At 42.7% G+C, this 23,916-nt stretch overlaps 1 protein-coding gene across 1 annotated transcript in view; it reads left to right on the top strand.

Moving 5' to 3' along the window:
* HYDIN (HYDIN, axonemal central pair apparatus protein) overlaps positions 1 to 23,916 on the top strand; it is a 434,530-nt gene that overhangs the window by 215,829 nt on the left and 194,785 nt on the right. Inside the window, exon 24 of the mRNA XM_011962106.1 lies at positions 3,423 to 3,736. Coding sequence (XP_011817496.1) covers positions 3,423 to 3,736 — 314 coding nt within the window. The remainder of the gene's footprint in view (positions 1 to 3,422; positions 3,737 to 23,916) is intronic.

Consider the following 23,916-nt stretch of genomic DNA (forward strand, 5'->3'; position numbering starts at 1 on the left):
CAAAAATCGGCTAGTGCTGTGTTTTGGAAGGGCGTGTGGAAACAGTCTCTTGCCGCGCCGGACGGTGTATGTCGTACATTGGAAGGCAATATGGTGGTAGCTATCAAGAATTTAAATGCTCATACCATTTGACCTGGAAATTTCATTCCTGGGAATTTATTCTGCAGACATAAACACAATATACAATATGACTTATATACAAGGATAAAACTGCAGTGTTGATTATAAGAGCAAAAGATTGGGAACTAATATCCGTCAGTAGCACATTGGTTAAATAAACGGTGGCAGAATAATATGATGGAATGAAATGCTGCTATTAAAAAGAACGAAGCAGCTTCATATGCACTGATATTGAGTGATCTTCCAGTGAGAAAAGTGAACTATAGAACAGTGTACGTGATATGCTATCATATGCAAAAAAATAAAAGAATATATATAAATATGATATTATGTTCATAGAATATCTCTGCAAGGGTAAATGAGATACTTTTCACCTTGGTTTCCTCAGGGGAGGGAAACTTTGGCTTAGGTAAGAGATGGGGAGATGGGCACAAAATCAACTTGCTTTTCATTGTTCTGTCTATCCAAAATATCAATGAAATATTTTTTAAAGATGTTTAGAAATAAGGCTTCACCTTGTCCAGGGACAAAGTGATATAAATATTTTTAGAAACAAGGCCTCACCTTGTCCAGGGACAAAATGATATGGAATATTCAAGAGTGAGACATATTTTAGTGAAGTTACGGGACTTATTGACAACCAAGGAATTCTATGGCATCTAAGCATAAGAGACCAATCAAGGGAAGATATTGGACTAACCTCAGCCTTACACTTTAATGCCACATGGCAACAGAACAATGACTACAGAGTTTTGAGGGAAGGAAAGTTGACTCAAGAAGTTTATAACTAGCTAAAGTATCCTTTGATACTATTTAAGTGTAAAGGTAACAGACACTTTGAGTGTAAAGATAACAGACAGGGATGCTCAAGATGCAAGGAAATGTTTTCATACCTGAGCATTTTATTTGATTCTTCTAGATGATCGCATGTCTTCGGCAAATTAAGTTTTTCCAACGGGTGCATGAGTGCTGTATTCAGCATTCCCTTGCATCTTTGAATTCCACACTCATGCACCCCTGTTGGAAAACTAATTTGCCAATGACATGCGGTCATCTAAAAGAATCAAAATAAGGTACTCAGGCATGAAAAAAACTGAGGAAAAGACGGATAGGAGGACTCAATCCAGTTAACTGTGGAACTGAGACTACACAACTTTGACAGAATTTCAGAGCAGAATGTTTTAAACCTTAGCTTTTAAAATTCACTATAGCCAATTAAAACTGGGAGGTGAGGGAAGCATGGGTGTACTGATTTTATTCCTTTTCCTTTTTGAGACAGAGTCTCGCTCTCTCACCCAGGCTGGAGTGCAGTGGCGCAATCTCAGCTCACTGCAACCTCCACCTCCCGGGTTCAAGCAATTCTCTCCCTCAGCCTCCTGAGTAAGTAGGGTTACAGGTGCCTGCCACCACGTCCGGCTAATCTTTGTATTTTTAGTAGAGATGGGGTTTCACCATCTTGGCCAGGCTAGTCTTGAACTCCTGACCTCATGATCCACCCACCTCGGCCTCCCAAAGTGCTGGGATTACAGGTGTGAGCCACCATGCCCGGCTGATTTCATTCCCTTTGACAGCCAGGTGTCAATAAGAGGTTGTCTAAAGTTGAAACTGCTTAACATTTAGCCATCTCTTTCCTTTATTGTGAAGGGATAATAGTAATAGCTACCATTTAAATACCTTGCACTATGTGCAGGGCACTGCCCTGAAACACCTCACATATACATTAACCAATTATATCCTCATAAGAAGAGGCAGGTACTATTGTTACCCTTGTTTTACAGATGGAGAAACGGAGGCCCGGTATTTTGCCCAAGGTTTCACAGCTAGTAAGTGGCAGAACCAGGATTTGGACCTAACTACTCTAGCTCCAGAGCCTTTAATCTTAGGAATTAATATCCCTTGTATATGAAACATTTCTTCAAATTTTTTTTTGAGAAAAAATTCAAACATGATGTTTTTTAGAAAATAATGTAGTCTAATTCCATTTTTGTAAAATCCTATTATTCCTCTCTCACATCTGAACTAACATGTACCAAATGATAACTCTGAGAAATAATGTATTGTGAAATATGAGATAAATTTCTCATTTCTTCTTTGTACTTTTATATATAATGTAAATTTTTGTATCACTTCTACAAAGAAATAATGTCATTTCCCTGAAAAAAAAATTAAGTCAATCTTCAAAACATGTAAACATGAAGCGTGGCGATACCGAGTGCTGCAGATGCCATGATTACAGGGGTGGGTCCTAACTTATGCCCAGCCCCTTGTGCCAGTGGTAAGATCAAAGGCCAGGTGGCTGGCCTGGCTTTCAGCTGGGATTAGGCCAGTGCTGAAGAGTCATTACTCTCTCTCTGATTGTTGAATGAAGTGAGTGGCTTTATCATCCAAAACCATCTAATCATGTCATTAAATGTACAGTTAAATACCAGAATCCTTTAAGCCCACTGGAAAGATGAGGCGCACGGAAAACAGATTCATTCCTCTGTTCATTCTTCCCGACTGCCTCAGGGCACTTGCTGCAAAACCATGAGGTGGCTTTCATGCCCATTAAATGTGGGAATTGAGCAATGCCTAAAAAAGCCAACTCATAGCCAGCCTTTCTACGGGAAGGTGTTACTGCAGACACTGGCATCAAGGAACACATAGGGATTGGAATCAAAGACAGAAAAGAACAAATAAAATGTACTGAACCAATGCTGTACAGCTCTGGACTGTCATTTTAAGTGGAATAGAAAACAGCAGAAAGTGGATGACACTGTGCTTAAAAGTTAGGATTGCTGACATTGGAAAAGAAATTAAATTACCTAATCTGTCCCCTTCTGGGTCACTCTCTACAGAGCCCCCCCACCCCCACCCCCCCAGTGCTTTAGAAAACCCTTTTAAAAATTTCTTAAGCAAATAATTTTTCCCACTTGCCTAAGGGCATTTCACAACAGATTTATTTTTAGTTAAGAATATTTTATAATAGTTATTCATTGTAGACTTTTCGTTTACAACTCCTCAATTCTTATAACCCCATATAACACTCATCAAAATCTCTTCCTTTAAATAATTCCAGATTTTCATTGCTTTCATTTTCAACTAATAAAATGTGTATCCATATATGTAGGTATCTATACTTAGATGCAGTAGCTGTTTACATATGAATGTGTATATGTATGGTTTTCATACTAATATGTGTGTATGTGTGTGCATAAATACATGTAATGTGTATGTGTAAATACCTGGCTGTCCTGTTTCATGTACCAGGGTGGAAATGCATAGTACAAAAGTTAGTAATTTCCCTATTATCTTGTTTGTAGCCTATTAAACTGGAAATTGATGAAGAAAAAAACCTGCTGATCAAGTTTGACCCCTCCTACAGAAACGATCTGAACAACTGGGTGGCAGAAGAAATTCTAGCAATTAAGTATGTGGAACACCCTCAGATAGACAGCCTGGACCTGCGCGGAGAAGTGCATTACCCCAACCTCAGCTTTGAGACGATGGAGCTGGATTTTGGCTGCATCCTGAACGATACTGAGCTCATTCGCTACGTTACCATCACCAACTGCAGCCCCTTGGTTGTGAAGTTTCGCTGGTTCTTCTTGGTGAATGATGAGGAAAATCAGATAAGGTACCCCTAGTGCAGAACTCTCACAGAACTCTGCTTTTCATTTGTTTTCTCTTTCAGGCTTTTCACGGGGTTTTCTATTTTCCATATACTGGCCACTCATGAATATTTTCCATTTTGACCACTAATTACTGACAGAATTAACAAGGAGCTTAAAATCACAATCCATCTAGATTTGCTAACAGGAAACATAGATAAAACATCTTTGAAAGTCCCAATCACCACTGAATTAACAAAGCAATATCCATAAGCCCACTTTAATTTTGAATCTAGTGATAAGATCATTAGAAATTCATCACGAAAGGCCGGGCGCGGTGGCTCAAGCCTGTAATCCCAGCACTTTGGGAGGCCGAGACGGGCAGATCACGAGGTCAGGAGATCGAGACCATCCTGGCTAACACGGTGAAACCCCGTCTCTACAAAAATCTAGCCGGGCGAGGTGGCGGGCGCCTGTAGTCCCAGCTACTCGGGAGGCTGAGGCAGGAGAATGGCATGAACCCAAGAGGCGGAGCTTGCAGTGAGCCGAGATCACGCCACTGCACTCCAGCCCGGGTGACAGAGCGAGACTCCGTCTCAAAAAAAAAAAAAAAAGAAATTCATCACTAAAAAAATAAAGTCCTTGTAGAATTTTTTAAATTATTATTTTATTATGATAATATATATATACAACTTAACAAATTTTTAAGTGTACAATACAGTATTATTGACTATAAGTAAACCAGATTTCTAGAACTTATCTTGCTACACTGAAGCTGTATGCTTGTTGCCCATTCTCCTTTCTCCCCAGCCCCTGCAATCACTATTCTATTATTTGATTTTATTAACTATTTTAGCTACCTCATATAAGTGAGATCATGCAGTATATTAGTCTGTTTTCATACTGTTATAAAGATCTGCCTGAGAATGAGTAATTTGTGAAGAAAAAAGTTTTAATTGACTCACAGTTCTACATTGCCGGGGAGGCCTCAGGAAATTTACAGTCATGGCAGAAGGTGAAGGGGAAGCAAGGCATATCTTTCATGATGGCAGGAGAGACAGCAAGTGAGAGGGGAACTGCCAAACACTTTTTTTTTTTTGAGACAGAGTTTTGCTCTTGTCACCCAGGCTGGAGTGCAATGGCGCTATCTAGGTTCACTGCAACCTCTGCCTCCCAGGTTCAAGCGATTCTCTTGCCTCAGCCTCCCACGTAGCTGGGATTACAGGTGCCTGGCTTTTTTTTTTTCTTTTTTTTTTTCTTTTTTTTGGTATCTTTAGTAGAAATGGGGTTTCACCATGTTGGCCAGGCTGGTCTTGAACTCTTGACCACAGATAATCCACCCATCTCAGCCTCCCAAGGTGCTGGAATTACAGGTGTGGGCCACCGCACCCAGCCCTGCCAAACACTTTTAAACCATCGGATTTCATGAGAACTCACTCACTATCACGAGAACAGCATGGGGGAAACCACCTGCGTGATTCAGTCGCCTCTCGTCAGGTCCCTCCCTCAGCACGTGGGGATTACATTTCGAGATGAGATTTGGGTGAGGACAAAGAGCCAAACCATATCATGCAGTATCTTTCTATGACTGGCTTATTTCATTGAGCACAATGTCCTCAAGGTTCATCCATGTCATTGCATATTGCAGAATTTCATTCTTTTTTGAGGTTGAACAAAATTCTAGCCCCTTGTATGTATATAACAAATTTTCTTTATCCATCTACCTGTTGATGGACATTTAGCTTGTTTCTACATCTTGGCTATTGTGAATATTGCTGCAATGAACATGAGAGTGCTAATGTCACTCTGAGATTCTGATTTCAATTCTTGGATAAATACCCAGAAGTGGGATTGCAGAATCACATGGTAGTTTTATTTTTAATTTTTTAAGGAACTTCCATGCTGTTTTTCATAGTGGCTGCACCATTTTGCATTCCCAGTAACAGTGTGCCAGGGTTTCAGTTTCTCCGCATCCTCACCAACACTTGTCTGTCGTTTCTTTAGTAACAGGCATCCTAACAGGTGTGAGGTGATATCTCACTGGGATTTTTATTTGCATTTCCCCGATATTTAATGATATTGAACATTTTTTCTATACCTGTTGCCATTTGTTGATCTTCTCTGGAGAAATGTCTATTTAAGTCCTTAGCCCATTTTTAAATTAGGTTATTAGTGGTTTTTTTTGCTATTGAGTTGTAGGAGTTCTTATATATTTTGGAGATTAACACCCTATCAGATATCTGGTTTGCAAATATTTTCTCCCTTTCCATAGTTTGAATTTTCATTCTATTCTTTCCTTTGCTGTGCAGAAGCTTCTTAGTTTGATGTGGTCACACTTGTTTATTTTTGGTTTTGTTGCTGTTGAATTTTCTTGAAAAGCATTTCAAACTCAAAGCACAGACTGAGTAGGACCCCACATTGAGTATGTGCAACACTGAGCTCCATGTTGCCTGTTTTACATATTTCAATGGGTTTCTGTTCTGATTCATTTATGTATATGTATAGACATACACATAATTATAAAATAGTGGGAGGCAGCAATTGCTGCATTTTCTTCTTGGTTGGCAACCAGAACTAATGGGCTTTATATATTTCCTTATTAGATGCTGTGACACTCAGTTTTTAGCATGTGAATATTGAACGGCCATTCTTAACTGAGGAAACCTTGTGTTGTTTCCTTAGGGGTTTGTCAGTGCTTCCTGTCCATAATCCTCATCTTTTTTTTTTTTTTTTTTTTTTTTTTTTGAGACGGAGTCTTGCTCTGTCGCCCGGGCTGGAGTGCAGTGGCCAGATCTCAGCTCACTGCAAGCTCCGCCTCCCAGGTTTATGCCATTCTCCTGCCTCAGCCTCCCAAGTAGCTGGGACTACAGGCGCCCGCCACCTCGCCCGGCTAGTTTTTTGTATTTTTTAGTAGAGACGGGGTTTCACCGTGTTAGCCAGGATGGTCTCGATCTCCTGACCTCGTGATCCACCCATCTCGGCCTCCCAAAGTGCTGGGATTACAGGCTTGAGCCACCGCGCCCGGCATAATCCTCATCTTATGTATGACAGTCACCCTTTTCTCTCCTGCACTTGTTACCACGGTAATGATGGCTCGCTCTGAATGTCTTCCGTAGACATCTAACAATGACCTAGCGAAGCATTGAAGAAGCATTGAAGCTGGCAGCCAGTCCTGGGCCTGAGCATTGGAGTCTGCTCATTAAGTGCCAGGGACTGTTTGGGTTTGGAATAAAATTCTGTAGATGGTGAACATTTAATATAATTATGGGAAAATCAGCCAACCCAACCTAATGCACTTCAAATACCAGATTTTGTGAAGTGATTCTGATGTAACATAGCTAAATGAGTTTATTCCATCTGGGAGCAAGGACATGTTTCATTTATTTTTTTATTTTTGAGAGGCTACTTTCATAATTAAAGGGATGAAATTTTGAAAATGTACTTGGCCACTGCTGAAGATGATACACTTAATTTTTCATTGGTTTAAGCATTTATTTAACCATTTTTCTCTTTCTTCAGTATCTTCCTATGTCTTGATATTGAGCCTCTGCTTATAACTTGTTCGTTCTTTCATTTATTCAATCAGAGAGTCAGTCAGAAAACATTTAATAAGTGATTACTGTGAGCCACATATTGAGGAATCGGCAATATAAAAGTGAACAAGACGTGACCCCTGTCCTCAGGCCAGTGGGGAAAGCAGACGTGTACCAAAGTGGACTTGTGGCCATGCTGGGCTCTGTGGGTGGGAGGCCTGTGCCCAGGGAAGTCAGAAAAGGCTACGCTGAGGAGCCACAGTTAAATGTTCCAGATGGAGAGGCAGGAAGACATTCTGAGTAACAGGAAAAGCATGTTATCTATTAGTTAGAATTCATGTGTTCACTCTGTTGCAAGTCATTGAAAACCTGACCCTAAGCAAAAATTAAAGGAAAGGAAATTCTTTGGTTTTCACAACTCAAAATTCCAGATTCACTTTGGCTTCTGGCCTGGCTTAAAGCGAGGATCATACAATGTCATCATTGGAGCCAGGTTCTCTGCCTCTCACCTCTGCTCAGTTTCATGTGTTAACCTCATTCCCAGATTAGCTTTTCTCTCCTAATCACCCAGTGGCTGCCTGAACTGCTGGGGCCATGTCCTTTTATACTCTGATCCACTGGAAAACAATATGAGGTCTTTCTCCCACAACTTCCAGGAGATTCACTCTGATCAGACCAACTGAGTCACATTTCTGTCGCCACTCCTCATCAGTCACTGTCAGGGGAGGGTGATGCACTCATCATGGTTGACCTGGCCACATGCCCCACACCAAAGGCTGTGAATCATGATCTCAGAACCAGATGGACTGGAGAGGGTGGGAATGGGGTAGATCACCAAACAAAAACTGACAGAGGGAGAATCGATGCTGGAGAGCAAATGACACGCTCCTACCATGGTGTTGGCAGAGGGTATGTCAGCGTGGCTGGTGGGCAGACCTCACTGGGTGGGAGAAGTTATGGGAGATGAGTGTGGAGAGGCATATTGGCAGAACTGTGTGAGAGGCCTGGTATTCCAGAAGGAATTAACGCTCTTTCTTGGAGGTAATGATGAGATTTGTAATCAAGAAGGTGACAGAGGTTTTTTCAGAAAGATAACACTTAGCAGCATTCAGCACAGCGACCAACCCCACTTTCCTGAAATACATTCCTTTCTCGGCTTGCAGAACACTGTATTCACCTGCTTTTCCTCTTGTCCCCTCAACAACTTCTCAGTTCTCTGCCAGCAACAAATCCGCTGGAGTAGAAGGATGGAGGGCTCCATCCTAGGCTTTCTCCTCTTCCTAGAAATTGACGCGCCCCCATAGCTCCAGTCAGCTTCTTTTGCCGAGGCTTCCCAGTGCCTATCTTCACCAAGCCCCCTCTGCTGAGTTTCAAGTCTGTTGCCTTCTTGACATCTCCTCTTGGACATCCCTTGGATGCCTCCCAGGTGATCTATGCCTAATGTGTTCCACATAAGCTCTGTTCCCTCCCTGCCACCCTCCAACTCTCCTCTAGAGCATCCTGTCCCAGTAAATGACATCACTGCTCTCCTGGGAGGCATTAGGATTTCTTCCTCTCTCTAACCCCACCCACCCCATCAAATCCACCACCAACTTCTACCTATTCTGCCTTCTGAAAACCTCATTCCCATTTCCACTGCTGTTACCCTGGCTCAAGCCACCGTTGCCTGTTGCCGGGACCATGGTCATAGCCCTGCCTGGGCTTTCTGCTTCCATGCATGCACCAGAGCTCCTCCTCCCCTCAGGAGCCATGACACTGCCATGGCGTTAAGCCTTTCATAACTACCCGTGCTTCTTGGAATCAAGTACAGAGTACTCTGTTCTACAAGGCTCAGCATGTGCTGGTCCCTGCGTTCCACTCCAGTTTTGCTCTCTTCTTCTGGCACCGACCTTTCTGTTTACCCAACACACCGGCCTCTGTCCTGCCCAGTGCTGTTCCTGTACAACTGCCCCCTTCTTTGCTGGAAGCTCCTCCCCAGCCCTACCTACCTGTCCCTGCCCCTTCTTCAGACTTCAGCTTCACCATCCTTCTGCAGGAAAACTTTCTCCAAGACCCATCCTTAGGCCAGAGCCCCTATCATGGACATTGGTACCCCCATCTCCTTGGTGATTCACATCACGCCTCTACTTATGGCTCAGTGTCCATCTTCCCAGCATCTCTTAATCCCTGTGAGGCCAGCAAGCACACCTGCCCTGTCACCTCTGGAGCCCCAGAGCCCAGCACAGTCCCCAGCACAGAGTACATCCTCAAAGGGTGTTTCTTGGTGAATCAGCTGCTCCCACCTTGGTATTTGTAGAGAGAAGGAGATCATTTCATACCTGGCTTGAGATTCCTCTCTCTCAGCTTCCTGGCACCCGCCAAATAGAAAGGTTCCAGGCATAAATGTCACCTAGAATAGACAAAAAGAGAAAAAAAAAGCCACCTGGTTTCCAGACAGACTGTGTCTGTGTAGGACGTCTGAAAAACATAAACCACTCTGACTAAAGGTCACTTTTATCAGATCTACACCAACACTAACCTTTCTTATCCAGTTAGGATTCTTCTAAGCCTTACAGTCAGCAAAAGAAACAGAAGTGTAAGAGAGGGTTTTCTTTTTCTTTTATCAGGCAGGTCTGAGGTTGCCTAGACACTCTCATGTTCCTTCACAACACAATACATCTGCGGTGCGTGTGCATGCATGTGTGTGCATGTGACTTTGTAGGCAATTCTCACTCATCTATTTAAAGCATCCCTCTTGTTTGAGCACACATTTTTTCCCCAAGTTGGCCCTCATGTCACATCTAAGAACAAAGAAAGAAGTAAAATGGACATGCATGCTAAATAAGTCCTCGGTAAGAGGAAAAGACAGTCCTTGCCTTTGAAGCCTATGAGTTTGTGCCCGTGACAGGAACCTGGGTCAACCATGGTGGATGGCAGTCTCCCCCCTCCCACATCTGCATGTAATGAGAAAGCTGGCATGAAGTGCCAGGGCTGGGCATTCATGCCCACAGAGCCGTTGCTGCAGGAGCCACCCTTTTATTAGGTCCATCTCTTCGATCTAACTGATCGGCTTGATAAGAACACAATGCTTCATGGCACCTGTGTGAAAGAGAAGCGCAAGGAAACAGTGCACTTGAACCAGCTTTTACCTTTAAGAGGCCAGACTAGAGAGCCAACCCTCAGGGAGCCGAGCAGCCTCTGGCTTGGCTGGCATCTCTACCCAGTCTCAGAGCGGGGGAGCTGAGGCTGCACTAGAACCTAGAACATGTGGGCCAAGTGGTCTCCACGGACAGCTTTGGCTTTTCGTTTCTGAATCAGATTGTAAATAAATCGAATACAAAGGCCTAAGGGGAGCCAAGTCATGCAGCAAAGGAACATGTTATTCTCACATTGATTTTTCTATGATGAGCACCAGCCAGCCAATATGGAGACTGGAAGAGGAGGGTGGAAGCCCTGGAAGGAGGCTGGAGGAAGAGCCTCATTTTCTGGATGCTTCCATCTGTGTCTTCATCATTCCTCAATTTCTGTTGCTTCAAAAGTGGATTTTTTTTTTTAAACAAAGTCTCACTCTGTCACCCAGGCTGGAGTGCAGTGGCACAATCTTGGTTCACCACAGCTTTAAACTCCTGGGCTCAAGCCAAGGACTACTGTAGCTGGGACTACAGGCATGCACCATTATACCTGACTAATTTCTGGTTTTTTGTTTGTTTGTTTGTTTGTTTTGTAGAGACAGGGTCTTGCTATGTTTCCCAGGCTGGTCTCAAACTCCTAGGCTCAAGTGATCCTCCTACCTCAGTCTCCCGAAGTGCCGGGATTACAAGTGTGAGCTACTGTTCCTAGTCCAAAAGTGGAACTTTTCTAAGATGTGGTGTGTTAGTGGTAGTTGGGGTCCTAGGCTGCAGAGTCAGACGTGGCTAGTTAGAATCCAAGCACTGTGCTCCTAGCCATGTGACCTTGTGCCGCGGTTGACTCACCTGTAGAATGGTAGTCTAAAAGAGTTGCTGTGAGGATTAAATGAAGTGTATCTATAACATGCATATGTCCCTGAGACATGCCAAGCACTCCCAAATTGGTGGCTGTTTTTAGGTTCTCTAAGGGTGCCTTCCTTTGTACCAAATGCTGCTAAGTGAAGCAGCCCCAGAATCCTATAGGGCCTCCTACAGGTCCTCCTATAGGAGCTCTGGGGTCCTTAGACAACCACAGATGGACCCAGATTCCTTTTACTTCCAACAAACGGTAGAAAATCCTTTCCTTATACCAGGCTGCATTAATCAAGGCCAAAGCCAGGCGTTAGCCAAACTTCACCGTGGCCTGTGTGTGGCTCAAGGGGGCCAGGGCCAGGTAGGCCTCCCCTCCCTACCTATCACTCCTCTCTCTAGCCAGATAAGGCCAGACCTTGGCTTAGAGGCAGTTCCTTGCTCTGCCCAAGGGCCCAATAAGAAAATAAAAACGTTTAGGGAAAATGTGATTATTTTTTTCTTTCAGAATAAGCATTGTTTTATTGAACCCCACAAGGGCAGGCACTAAGTACTCTTAAACCACAGCTGTCCCCAGGTAGTTCAGGGTGTTGGTGTCCGTGTCAGACTTTGGCTCAGCCACCTGCCCCATGTGACCCTGCTGGGTGGCTGAGCCTTCCTGAACCTCGGCTCTTGTGTGAAATGAAGGAGGATAATAATGGTGCCTTCCACAGAGGAATGTGGTGAGGATGCTAACAGCCACTTTGTTATTGAAGAAATTGAGGAGATGGGTGCCTCTCTGATGTTGATACCAGGCCATATTTGAGCACCCCAGAGGCAGCTTTGAGATAGTTTCTCCCACAATCAGTCTGAGGCCATTTCAGGATGTGGGGAAGCCTCACAGGGTCCAAGGGCTGCAGGTGCCTCTCACTGATCTAAGCTTTTGTCCCTTCTATAAACATCCCTCTCTCCCTCACCAGCTCTGTACCTCTCAGAACGCTGTGAGCTCGAGTATTTGCGTTTTTCTTTTTCACTACCAGAGAAAAGTTTGGCTTGGAGCCAAAAGTAAGCATTTAACCTTGGGGCCAGAAGGAAGACAGCCCTGAGGAGGGGGAAAAGGGTCACGAAGGGGAAACAGAATCGGGGCCACAGTCCATTTTCTGCCCCCCTCAGCCCCCTTTCTTCCCTGACTCTCTCCCTACTGTGTCGGAGCCAGGATGACAGACTTATAGCCCCAAGAGTGAGCCCAGTGGGAATGGGGCCCTCCCCCTAGCAACTTCCTGTGGCTGCTGCAACAGATCACCACAAGCTGGGGCCATTGGAACAACACAGATCTCTTCTCTTCCTGTTCTGGAGGCCGTAAGTCTGAAATCAGTTTCACTGGGCCAGAACCAAGGTATGGACAGGGTCATTCTCTCTCTGCTCCCTCTGGAAGCTGCAGGGAAAATCCCCTGCCTTTGCTGACTTCCAGAGCTTTGTTCCTTTCATTCTTTGCATTCCTAGTCTCTGGCCTTTCCTCCACCTTCAAAGCCTACTGCCTAGCATCCCCTTCTCCCCTCTCTGGAGGAGCATGGCCCTCTGCCTCCCTCATATAAGGGCACCTGTGGTTAGATCATTGGACTGACTCATATATTCCAGAATGATCACCCCTCCTCTAGATCCTCAACTTAATCACATCTGCAAAGTCCCTTTTGCCATGTAAAGTAACATTCACAGGTTCCAAGGATTTAAACATTGACATCTTGAGGATGTCCCTTATCCCACCTACTCAGAGCCTCCAAAATTACCAGCATTGAGTTCTTGTGCTCCCTTTACTCTCTTCCACACCAAGCAACCTTTTAAAAATGGATCCTCTATTAATGACCATATCATTAGAAGCCTTTGATTGTAAGCAATAGTAATCCTGACTCCAACTTACAAAAAAAAAAAAAGAAAAACAAAAACAGAAAGTGTTGGTTCATGCATCTGGAAAGTCTAGGTTCAGGCTCAGGCACAGCTTGATCCAGGACTTGAATAACATCACCTGCACCTAGTGTCTCCTCCATCATCCCTCGGTTCTGCCCTCTGCCATATTTCCTCCATTCTCAGTCAGGTCCTATACGCACATGGTTGCAAGATGACTCAGCAGCTCCAGCTCTTCATATGTCAGGTTCCAGTCTAGTGGGAGGAAGTACAGTCCTGGGAAAGGTTTTGCTGTAACTCACTGGCTCTGGTCGAATCCTATGTCCCTCAACTATGGTCTGGGGAACTCACTGCTACTCCTGAGCCAGGCTGAGTGTCAGAGATAGGCTAGTTCCCAGAGGGAAATGGAAGGTACCCGACCAGAGAAAGGCAAGTGGATACTGGGCAGCAAAGAACCAAGATTCCACCTTCATGACTGATCAGGCCCATTGCATTTCCCTTGCTAGTCCTAAGCCAAAGAGATGGACATCTAATTATGAAATTAGGTGCCACCTGTATGGAAGGGTATTTGAGGAACAAGACCACCTTACCAATGCCCTGAAACATGATAAGCTGTTTTACTCCTCAGGCACTGTGGAAAAGCAACTCACAACCAGACTTCATTCCCAGAACAGCCCCGTCACCGTGCAGCCCTAAGCACCAGCTGTGCAGGCACCTTCCTGTTTTCTGTATGAAAAGCAACCTGCCTATTTTTGAAGCCTTAGAGTAAGACCATCGGTACAGTGTGAACAATTCACATCTTTACCTAGGGAAAATCTCTTTTAACAGCTTTCCAGAGCACAAAGAATATGTCCAAGTAGAAAATATTTCCTGTAGACAGATGTGTATGGCCAAATCTTCAACATGGAGCTATTGGGAGCAATGAGAGGAAGCTTCCATAATCTTGACCAATAGCAATAACAATGATTGAGTACCCACCATGTCAGGCGTCATTCTAACTCATTATATGTCATGCAGCAACCCCAGAGAGTGAGGATGAATACCTGCTTTTAGGGATCCAGGTACCTGAGTCCACACAGCAGATCCCAGACCCCATTTCTTTTTGTTAATAATTTCAACTTTGATTTTAAATTCAGGGGATACATGTGCAGATTTGTTACATGGCAATATTGCATGATGCTAAAGTTTGGGGTATGGATCCTGTCACCCAGGTACTGAGCATACTACCCAACAGGTAGTTTTTTTAACCCACGTCCCACTCCCTTATTACCCCCTCTAGTAGTTCCTAGTGTCTGTTGTTCCCCATTCATGTCCATGTGTGCTCAGTGTTTAGCTCCCACTTATAAGTGAGAACATGTAGTATTTGGTTTTCTGTTCCTGCATTAATTCACGTAGGATTATGGCTTCCAGCTACATCCATGTTGCTGCATGATTTATGGATGCATAGTACTCATGGTGTTTATGTACCACATTTTCTTTATCCAGTCCATTGTTGATGGGCACCTGGATTGATTCCATGTCTTTGCTATTGTGAGTAGCACTGCAATGAACATATAAATGCATGTGTCTTTTTGGTACAATAGTTTATATTCCTTTGGGTTTGTACCTAGTAATGGGATTGCTGGGTCAAATGGTAGCCCCGTTTTAAGTTCTTTGAGAAGTCCCCAAACTGCTTTCACAATGGCTGAACTAATTTACATTCCCACCAACAATGTATAAGCATTCCTTTTTTCCTCCACCTCACCAGCATGTTATTTTTTTAATAATCGCCATTCTGACTGGTATGAGACATTATCTCATTGTGGTTTTGATTTGCATTTCTCTGATGATTAGTGACGATGAACATTTTTTCATGTTTCTTGGTCACTTCTATATCTTCGTTTGAGAAGTCCAAGACCCCATTTCTGCACTGACTGACTATAAAGCCCCTGTTTTAACCACTGCCTTCTACTGACATATCAAAGCCCATTTTTTCTGTATATCTTATTACTATATATCTATTTTTAAATCAACCTTCTCTGAATACTCTACATGAACACTGTGCTATGTGCGATGGGGACTACAAAGATAAATAAGACTTATTGCTGTGCATGAAATTGATGAGCCCCCAAAGACAAACATGGAAACTGCTCATGGGGAACAAGGTGGGTGGATAAGCAGTGACTGTGCCAGACATTTCCAAAGATGGCTCCACTTCATATTCTCAGTAACCTTATTTACATGGCAGCTATTTAGGAAACACTATTATTATTGTGATTTTACAAATAAGGGAAGGGAAGCACCCAAAATAAGCACTAGATAAAAATGGGAAGGAAGGAAGGAAAGAAGGAAGGAAGGAAGGGAGGGAGGGAGGGAGGGAAAGGGAGACAGAGAGAGAAGAGAGGGAGAGAGGGAGGGAGGGAGGCAAGAGAAAGGGAGAGAGGGAGAGAAAGGGGTGAAGTGGGGATAAGTAGGAAGCACAGTCTTTTCCCATCAAGAGTTTATAAGCTGAATGAGAAAACAAGAGGCTCATAAAAATCCACAGCTACTGTTTGTTACACAGTTCAGCACTTTGCCCTCTACTTTTCAGCCTTGCAAATATTACCCAGTGAAGAAATCTGGTGGGAACACTGATGGGGGTCTGCTGGGCAGGCTAGATGATCAGTCCCAGCATGATAAAAAGACGCCTGCTGCCCCTGGAGGGCTGAGTGCAGGGTGGAGGGAAGGAGCCTCTGGGTGGTGGCTTCCAGCCTTATTCTGAGTCCCTGAATGTGAGAGCTGCTAGAGGTGGGGGATCTCATCCTGAGACTGTGCCCTACAGGGGGTTTTTAGTGATAATCACACCCCAACTGCCTGTGATAGCCAGTGGTTCCTGATTCAGGGAGGAACTGAGGATTTCCTTGGCCTGGCTGGCTCCATACCAGAGTCATCAGGAACCTCAGGGATCCTCTTAGTTTTTGCCTTAACTGGGTGAGGCCCCACCAGGGAGCATGTTGGCAGCAAAGCCTACTTCCTATTACTCTTTCCCATTGACCTCTTTCTTGAAGCCACCACACCATCACAGGAGGGCAGTATTCCCTACTTGTTGCCACATACTGGGCAGACTGTTCCTGTGGGGCTGTTGTCTTGCCATGAGGTTCAGCCCACAGGTTCATTACCAGCTTCTAACTGATCATCCTTTAGAGGAGGAAGTAGGTAGCTCTAGGAGAAGCCATCCTGCATCTGTTCAGAAGGGCTTGAAACCTCTTACTCTGTCCTTCTATTAACAGGTTTGGAAATTCAAGTTTAGCCCCGTGTCATAGGAGTGGAATTGTTTTTTCTTCTAGACATCATTCCTACAGCGTGGTTCACTGCCACTGAAGGAAGGGCAATATTGAATAGCTAAGATCTGTAGATTTACTCTGCTCCTTGAGAAAGAATATCACTTATTTAGATAAACTGGAAATATATGTATAATTATAATTGAATATAATAGATGTATTACATGTGATATATAAATTAATCAGGTTGGTGATAAAGCAAATTCTTAAATAGACACACACACATATATATATGTATTATTTAACACAGTGGTGTTCTGGCTTTTTACAGCAGAACACTTTTTATGTCAATCACTTCAGAACAGAGATGCTAAGTGAAAGAAAGGGTAAAGGAGTCCTTCTTTCTCCTTCTTCCCAGCCTCCTCAGTTCCTGGGCTTCCTCCGAGGAACCCAGACGTCTGTAGCTAGGGCTGAGTTAGCTGATGCCTAATTACTATTTAAGAATTATGTTAAGTCACAAAGCAATGTTGAATTTTCTACACTTAAGTATAATGTATTACACTATATTACTGAGCTCAGGCTGCCATAACAAAACACCATAGAGTGCGTGACTTAAACAAGAGATATTTATTTCTCAGTTCTGGAGGCTGGTAGTCTGAGATCACAGTGCCAGCATAGTCAGTTTTGGTAAAGGCTATCCTCCTGACTTGTAGACAGCCACCTTCTCACTATGTGATCACATAGCAAAGGGAGAGAGAGAACACTCTGGTGTCCCTTCTTATAAGGGCACCAATTCCATGAGGCTGGAATCTAAACCAAATTACTTCTCAAGTCCTTGATGACCACATGTGGCTAGTGGCTATGTAATGGACATAACAGATAGAGAATATTTCTATCATTGCTTAAAGTCCTAGCGAACAACACTTATAGACAATTTGAATGCATTAATAGGCTTAATATAATTGACATATGTAGAACACTAAAAAAAATCTTCTGGCTCCATGGAACAGTTAAGAAAAATTACTGTGTACTAGGGCTTAAAGCAAATCTCAACAAAAAGTCTGTTCTGTCAGAAATCAATAGCAAATAGATGACAGGAAACAAACAAGTAAACAAAAACACAGGCTTAGACATTTTAAAACATACTTCTGAATAACCTTAGATAAAATGGATAAATTCTTAGAACAATACAACTTGCCAAAACTAACTTTTTTAAAACAAGAAATCCAAATGGTCTTATAACGATTAAAGAAATAGTTTCAAATATCCTCATTTTTAAAAACCCACTAAGCCCTGATAGATACAGAAAAGTTCATCCAATGATTTAAGAAATAAATTATTTCAAACTTAAACTCTTTTCAGAGAAAAATATAAAAGACAGTATTACCCAACTTATTTTATAAAACTAATTTAATTTTTATACCAAAATCCATTAAACCCAGTCAGGGACATAAAGATTTCAGGCCATTCACACTCATTAATTCAAAAATATAAATGTAAAACATTCACCAAAATATTAGCAAACTGAATCCAGCAAAGTATGAAAAGATAAGATATAATGAGGTTGAGTTTATTCCAGGAATGCAAGGTTGGTTTAACATTACAAATCCAATAATTCAATTTCCTATACTACCCTATTAAAGAAGAAAAAAACATATGATCATCTCAATAAATCAAGGAAAAAAATCAGTAGAGCCAAACAACTATTCATGTGAAAATTCCTTAACCTGATCAAGGATAACTTTTTAAAATAGGAAGACATGTTAAAGTCATCTCCTTTAAAAATCAAAAATAAGATGAGTTCCATTTCTTTTTTCTTTTGAGACAGAGTTTCACTCTTGTTGCCCAGGCTGGAGTGTAATGGCGTGATCTCGGCTCACCACAACCTCTGCCTCCCAGGTTCAAGTGATTCTCCTGCCTCAGTCTCCCAAATAGCTGAGATTACAGGCATGCGCCACCACACTCGGCTAATTTTGCATTTTTAGTACAGACAGGATTTCTCCGTGTTGGCCAGGCTGGTCCCGAACTCCTGACCTCAGGTGATCTGCCTACCTCAGCCTCCCAAAGTGCTGGGATTACAGGCGTGAGCCACCGCACCTAGCCAAGAGTTCCATTTCTATTCAACAATTTACTAAAGATCCTAGCCAGTGTAGGAAGATAGGAAAGTAAATAAAAGAGACTAGATTTGGAAAGGAAGAAACAAAAGTCATATAATAATTACATGGAAAACACAAAATAATAAACAGAAAAATTACTAGAATTAATAAAAGAATTGAGTGAGGAGGATGGATTGATACAAAGTTATAAAATTCAATTGCATCACTTTTTTTTTTTTTTTGAAATGGAGTCTCGCCCTGTCCCCTGGGCTGGAGTGCAATGACGCAATCTTGGCTCACTGCAGCCTCCGCCTCCTGGGTTCTAGCAATTCTGCTGCCTCAGCCTCTCGAGTAGCCAGGATTACAGGTGCCTGCCTCCACGCCCAGCTAATTTTGTATTTTTAATAGAGACAGGGTTTTACCATGTTGGTCAGGCTGGTCTCAAACTCCTGACCTCAGGTGATCCACCTGCCTCGGCCTCCCAAAGTGCTGGGATTACTTACAGGCATGAGCCAACGCACCCAGCCTCAACTGCATTTCTGTATAGCAGCAACAAATAGAAAATGGAATGCAGTAAAAAAAAAAAAAAAAAAGTACTTAGAAATAAATCTAACATAAAAATATAATATTTATGGATAAATGATAATTTTATTTAAAGTCATTAAAGAAGACCTAAGTAAATGGTGAGACATACTTGTTTCATTGATTTAAAAGACTCAGTTCAGTAAAGATGTCATTTTTCCCCAGAATGATCTATAGTTTAAATGTACTTCCAATCAAAATCCTGACAGGTTGATCCTAAACTTTATATAGAAGAGAGATGAGACTACCCAAGCTCCTAGATATCAAGCCTTATTGTAAAAATACAATAGTTTAAAGTGTGGTATTTGTGCACAGATAGGCAAATAGAATAAAGGAACAGAATAAAGACCCCAGAAACAGGTCCTTACATGTATGGAAACGTGACAAAATTGAAATATTTGAATAAAGGAGAAGGGATGGCCTATTCAGTAAATGATCCAGAAACAATATGTCATCTATATAGAAAAAAAGCATAAACGGATCCCTAAACTCACACTATAGAAAATCACGCCTGTAATCCCAGCACTTTGGGAGGCCAAGGCAGGTCACACAAGGTCAGGAGTTTGAGACCAGCCTGGCCAACATGGTGAAACTCCATCTCTATTAAAAATACAAAAATTAGTCAGGCATGGTGGCATGTGCCTGTACTCCCCGCTACTTGGGAGGCTGAGGCAGAAGAATTGCTTGAACCCAGGAGGCAGAGGTTGCAGTGAGCCGAGATTGTGTCACTGCACTCCAGCCTGGGCAATAGAGTGAGACTCTGCCTCAAAAGAAAAAAAGAAATTAATTTCAAATGGGTTAAAGATATAAACATGAAAAGTATAAGTCAATTTTTTTAATTTGAAGAAAATGTAGGGTAATGCTTTGATTATCTCTGATTCTGAATAAGGAAGATTTTTTTTAAAACAGTCAGGGTCTCACTTTGCTGCCCAGGCTAGAATGTGGTGGCATGATCATGGCCCATTGCAACCTCAAACTCCTAGGCTCAAGTGATTCTCCTGCCTCAGCCCCCAAGTAGCTGGGACTACAAACACATACCACCACACCTGGCTGATGCTCTTTTTAAATTTTTTGTAGAGATGAGGGTATCACTACGTTGCCCAGGCTGGTCTCAAACTCCCAGCCTCACGCAATCCTCCTATCTTGGGCTCCCAAATTACTGGGATTACAGGTGTGAGCCACCTCACCTAGCCTCAGAATTTCTTAAACAAGAGACAAAAAGCACAAAATCATAATGAAACTATCCATAATCTCTATGTTGAAGTTGAGAACTTTCTTCATCAAGAGATACCATTAAACGAGTACAAAGACAAGGCACCAACAGAGAGCAGTTTTGGCACACAGACTGCCTTCAGATGATCAGTCTACATACTGCATAAAGAATGCCCTTGAAGGAAAAGACAGAATTCAATTAAATAAAACCCAGGAGAGAAGAATGAGCTGTTATTTCACTGAAGAAGAGATATGAATGGCCAATAAAGAATAAAAAGATGTTCCACCTTATTAGTAATCTTGTAAATGGAAATTAAAACATTTATGACTAAACACCATTACATACCCACCAGATTGGACAAAATTAAATATGATCATACCAAGTGTTTCCACCAGCTTTTCCTCCACAGTGTCTCCTGGATCTGCCCTGCCTTTCATCGTCTTTCCCAGGAATTCTCCCTCCAGGCTACCTAACTCACTCTGCTGGTGGCTTGCTTCCCTCTGGTCTCCTCTGGCTGTAGACCAACCTGTGATTACTTTTCTTAAGGATGTTGCTTTCACCACCCCATTTCCTTCCCTCTGACCCAAGAGGAAGATGAGCCCTTCGCTTTTTAGAAATACATGAATGTTTTTAAATCTACAGTTGTCTCTCAGGTATTCTCTGAAGGTTGGAGCCCTTGAGAATACCAAAATCCACAGATGCTCAAGTCCCTTGTATAAAATGGTGTTCTATTTGTCTATAGCCTTCCAACACCCTCCTGTATACTCTAAATCCTCTCTAGATTACCCATAATAGCTCATGTAAATCTATGTAAATAGTTACAGTATTGTATTGGTTTTTTATGTGTTGGTTTTTTTTATTATTATTATTGTTATGTTGTTGGGTTTTATCGTTTTTCTTTTCTCAGAAGTTTTTGATTCCTGGTTGGTTAAATCATTGGATGCAGGACCCACGGATGCAGAGAGTGACTGTACAGAAAAAAAGCATCTGTTGCCTTTCCAGGCCAAGCTTTCTGTCTGTTCTCCTCTTTAGCAATAATCTCCTCACACTCTCAGTATCTTCAAGCTTCCTATTCCTTTGCCTACAGTACAAGTGCTTCACATCTTAGAAAACCCATCTCTTAATCCTCTTGCATTAATCACCAACTCTCTACCAGGGAATGGAAGAAAACAGAGTACCCTGGTTGCCTCCATTCATTCCCCAACCCAATTTAAACTGACTTTTGGCCTCCTCACTTGACTGAAACTGCCCCTGCAGAAAGTCAGCAATGATTTTATTATTATGAAACTACATTGTATGTGCAAAAGTGTTTGTAACATAGATACATAGTTTGAGAAGCATAAATCAATGTCTGTGCCTCATGATCCCCATTACAAGTAGGATACTGTTAGTAAATTTGAAGTCCCCTGAGAGCAGTAGAACACTTTACACTCCATTTCTGGTGTCCCCAGAACCTTCCCAGGGCCTTCATCATCCAGGCCTCCTATAGCCTGTTCATCTAGAATCTCCTCTTCTGCTGCGATGGGTCAGCTAATTTATCTGACCGGTGGGGGGCCGTCAGATTACCCACTGAGGCTAATGAGAGGGCTGTCTGCCATCTCTGAAATCTGAGCTTCCAGAGACAAGTTTCCTGCCTTTGTAGTCAACCTGCAAGAGACCCAGGGCCAAGCACAGGGAAACTTAAGGAGCAGGGTAGGCCTTTAGCTCTCTTTATATTTAACTTAAAAGCTATCTCCATGTTAGGGCCCATACAGTCTACTTCTATTTGCAATTCAGCTTAGTCTCATTTCCTGGGTTACCATATCCATTACCCCATAGATAACTGAATTGGACTGTTTTTCATTTCAATTGTGAGTGTTATAATACTTCTTGTCCTGCTTTTGTGTTATTGTAGAACTCTAGTCACCTTGTTATAGCTTCATTCTTTTTAAGACATTTTCCCAATGTTTCCAATATCAGTGGAAGGCATCAGCCCTGCAGAGATTCAGTGTGAGCTAAGCCAGCTTCTACTGAAATCAGCGGAAGCTATCAGTGCATATCTGAACCTAAGTCAGGGTTGTGTCCGCTTGGTTCATGGAGTGATGTTCGTAAAAAAGGCTCATTTGGTTGGTCTACATCTTCATATTAATTAAAATCCTCCCAAAGCTAGCTACATCTACTGAAAGCCAGACATTAAAAGAAATTGACTTTAAAAACCATCCTGTTTTGAAAGAATTCCTGAAGAGCTTTGAAGCTGATTATAAGGGAGATTTCACAGCCTACCTGTTTGGCAGCCTTTCTAAGATCATGTAGCAGTGGGGACACCTTCTGGAGCTTTATAGAAGTGGCGTTTTTACACAGAAATCTCTCTAGACTAGAGCGCTTCAAGGTAGATTCTGGGCACATTCCTCCACTACTCACCTAACAGCAAAACTGTTTCTGCAAAGTTACTTCAAGGGCAAGGCCAATGGTGTCTTGCTCTTTCTCATTCAGATTACAATCAGGATGGGTTCCTCTGCTTTCAAAGGTTCTAGACGACACATTGTATATTCCTTGTATTATGGGTTCCAATTACTTTTGGAATGAAAAAACCTGCTTTGGGAGTCACTGCCCTGGGTATGGCTGACATGACCGGACCCAGGAGAAGCCCTCACCTGTGGATTGGCTGGACTCTCCAGCAAAGTCACTAAGAGCATGAGCTTTGGTGTGGGTCTGATGCAGCCACTGACCTGTCCTCTGAGCCTCGGTTTTGTCATCTGAAGACAGGATAATCATAGTGGTTTCCTCCTCAAGCTGTTGTGAAGATTAAATTAGGCAGTGCATATCAAGTGCTTCATAGTTCCTGGTAGGGAATAATGATGAATAAGGTCAGCTGCAGTTACTTAATTGGGGCTCTTACTTGATACAGTTGCTTTACCACTATTTTCTTCATGACCTTCTCACTACCATCTTCTAGGTCAGTGGTTCTCAGCCATGAATGCACATTGGAATCACCTTGGGAAGTTTCAAATAGATTGAAGCCAAGTAAATCAGAATCTCTTTGGTTGGGATGCAGGCTTCAGTCTTTCTTAAGGGTCCATGAAGGATCCCAATGGCCAGCCAACACTGAGAACCACTGTTCTAGAGGCTCCAGTTGCAACTCCTTTTGAGAACCTTTTAAAAAGATGATTTTCATCTCCTAAGCTCTGAGTAACTTGAGTTTCAGCCTCTCAGCAATCTCTCGTCAGTTTTCCACCTTAGCACACGTGGCCAGTTGGAAGTATTCTGTGGTATAATAACATCAGAGGGCCGGGGGGCGGGGGGCTGCTTTCCATAATAGAGACATGTCTTTAGTTGGCTTCCCTTTCTCACGTGGCAGAGCTAGACCGTGCTGGTAGGGAAGGCACTGGGCCAGCCCATCTGTTTCCATCTGTCATTTGCTTCCCAATGTAGGAGGATCAGCAAGTGTAGGACCACAAATCCAGACAATAAATATGGAAACATGGCAGGGACTTTGTGTTTGCACCAAGAGGGGCTTAGAAATATGCTCACTTTTAATATAATTTAAAGCAATATTATAATCTGCTCCCTTTAGAGACAGCAGTCAGGGGCTTGCCTAATCTGGAGCAGATTTGCAATGTGTAGAGACAGAAGAAGGAAGGGAGGGAGGGAGGGAGGGAAAGGGAGACAGAGAGAGAAGAGAGGGAGAGAGGGAGGGAGGGAGGCAAGAGAAAGGGAGAGAGGGAGA

This window comes from Colobus angolensis, unplaced genomic scaffold (assembly GCF_000951035.1).
Source record: "Colobus angolensis palliatus isolate OR3802 unplaced genomic scaffold, Cang.pa_1.0 Scaffold116, whole genome shotgun sequence".
Lineage (NCBI taxonomy): Eukaryota > Metazoa > Chordata > Mammalia > Primates > Cercopithecidae > Colobus > Colobus angolensis.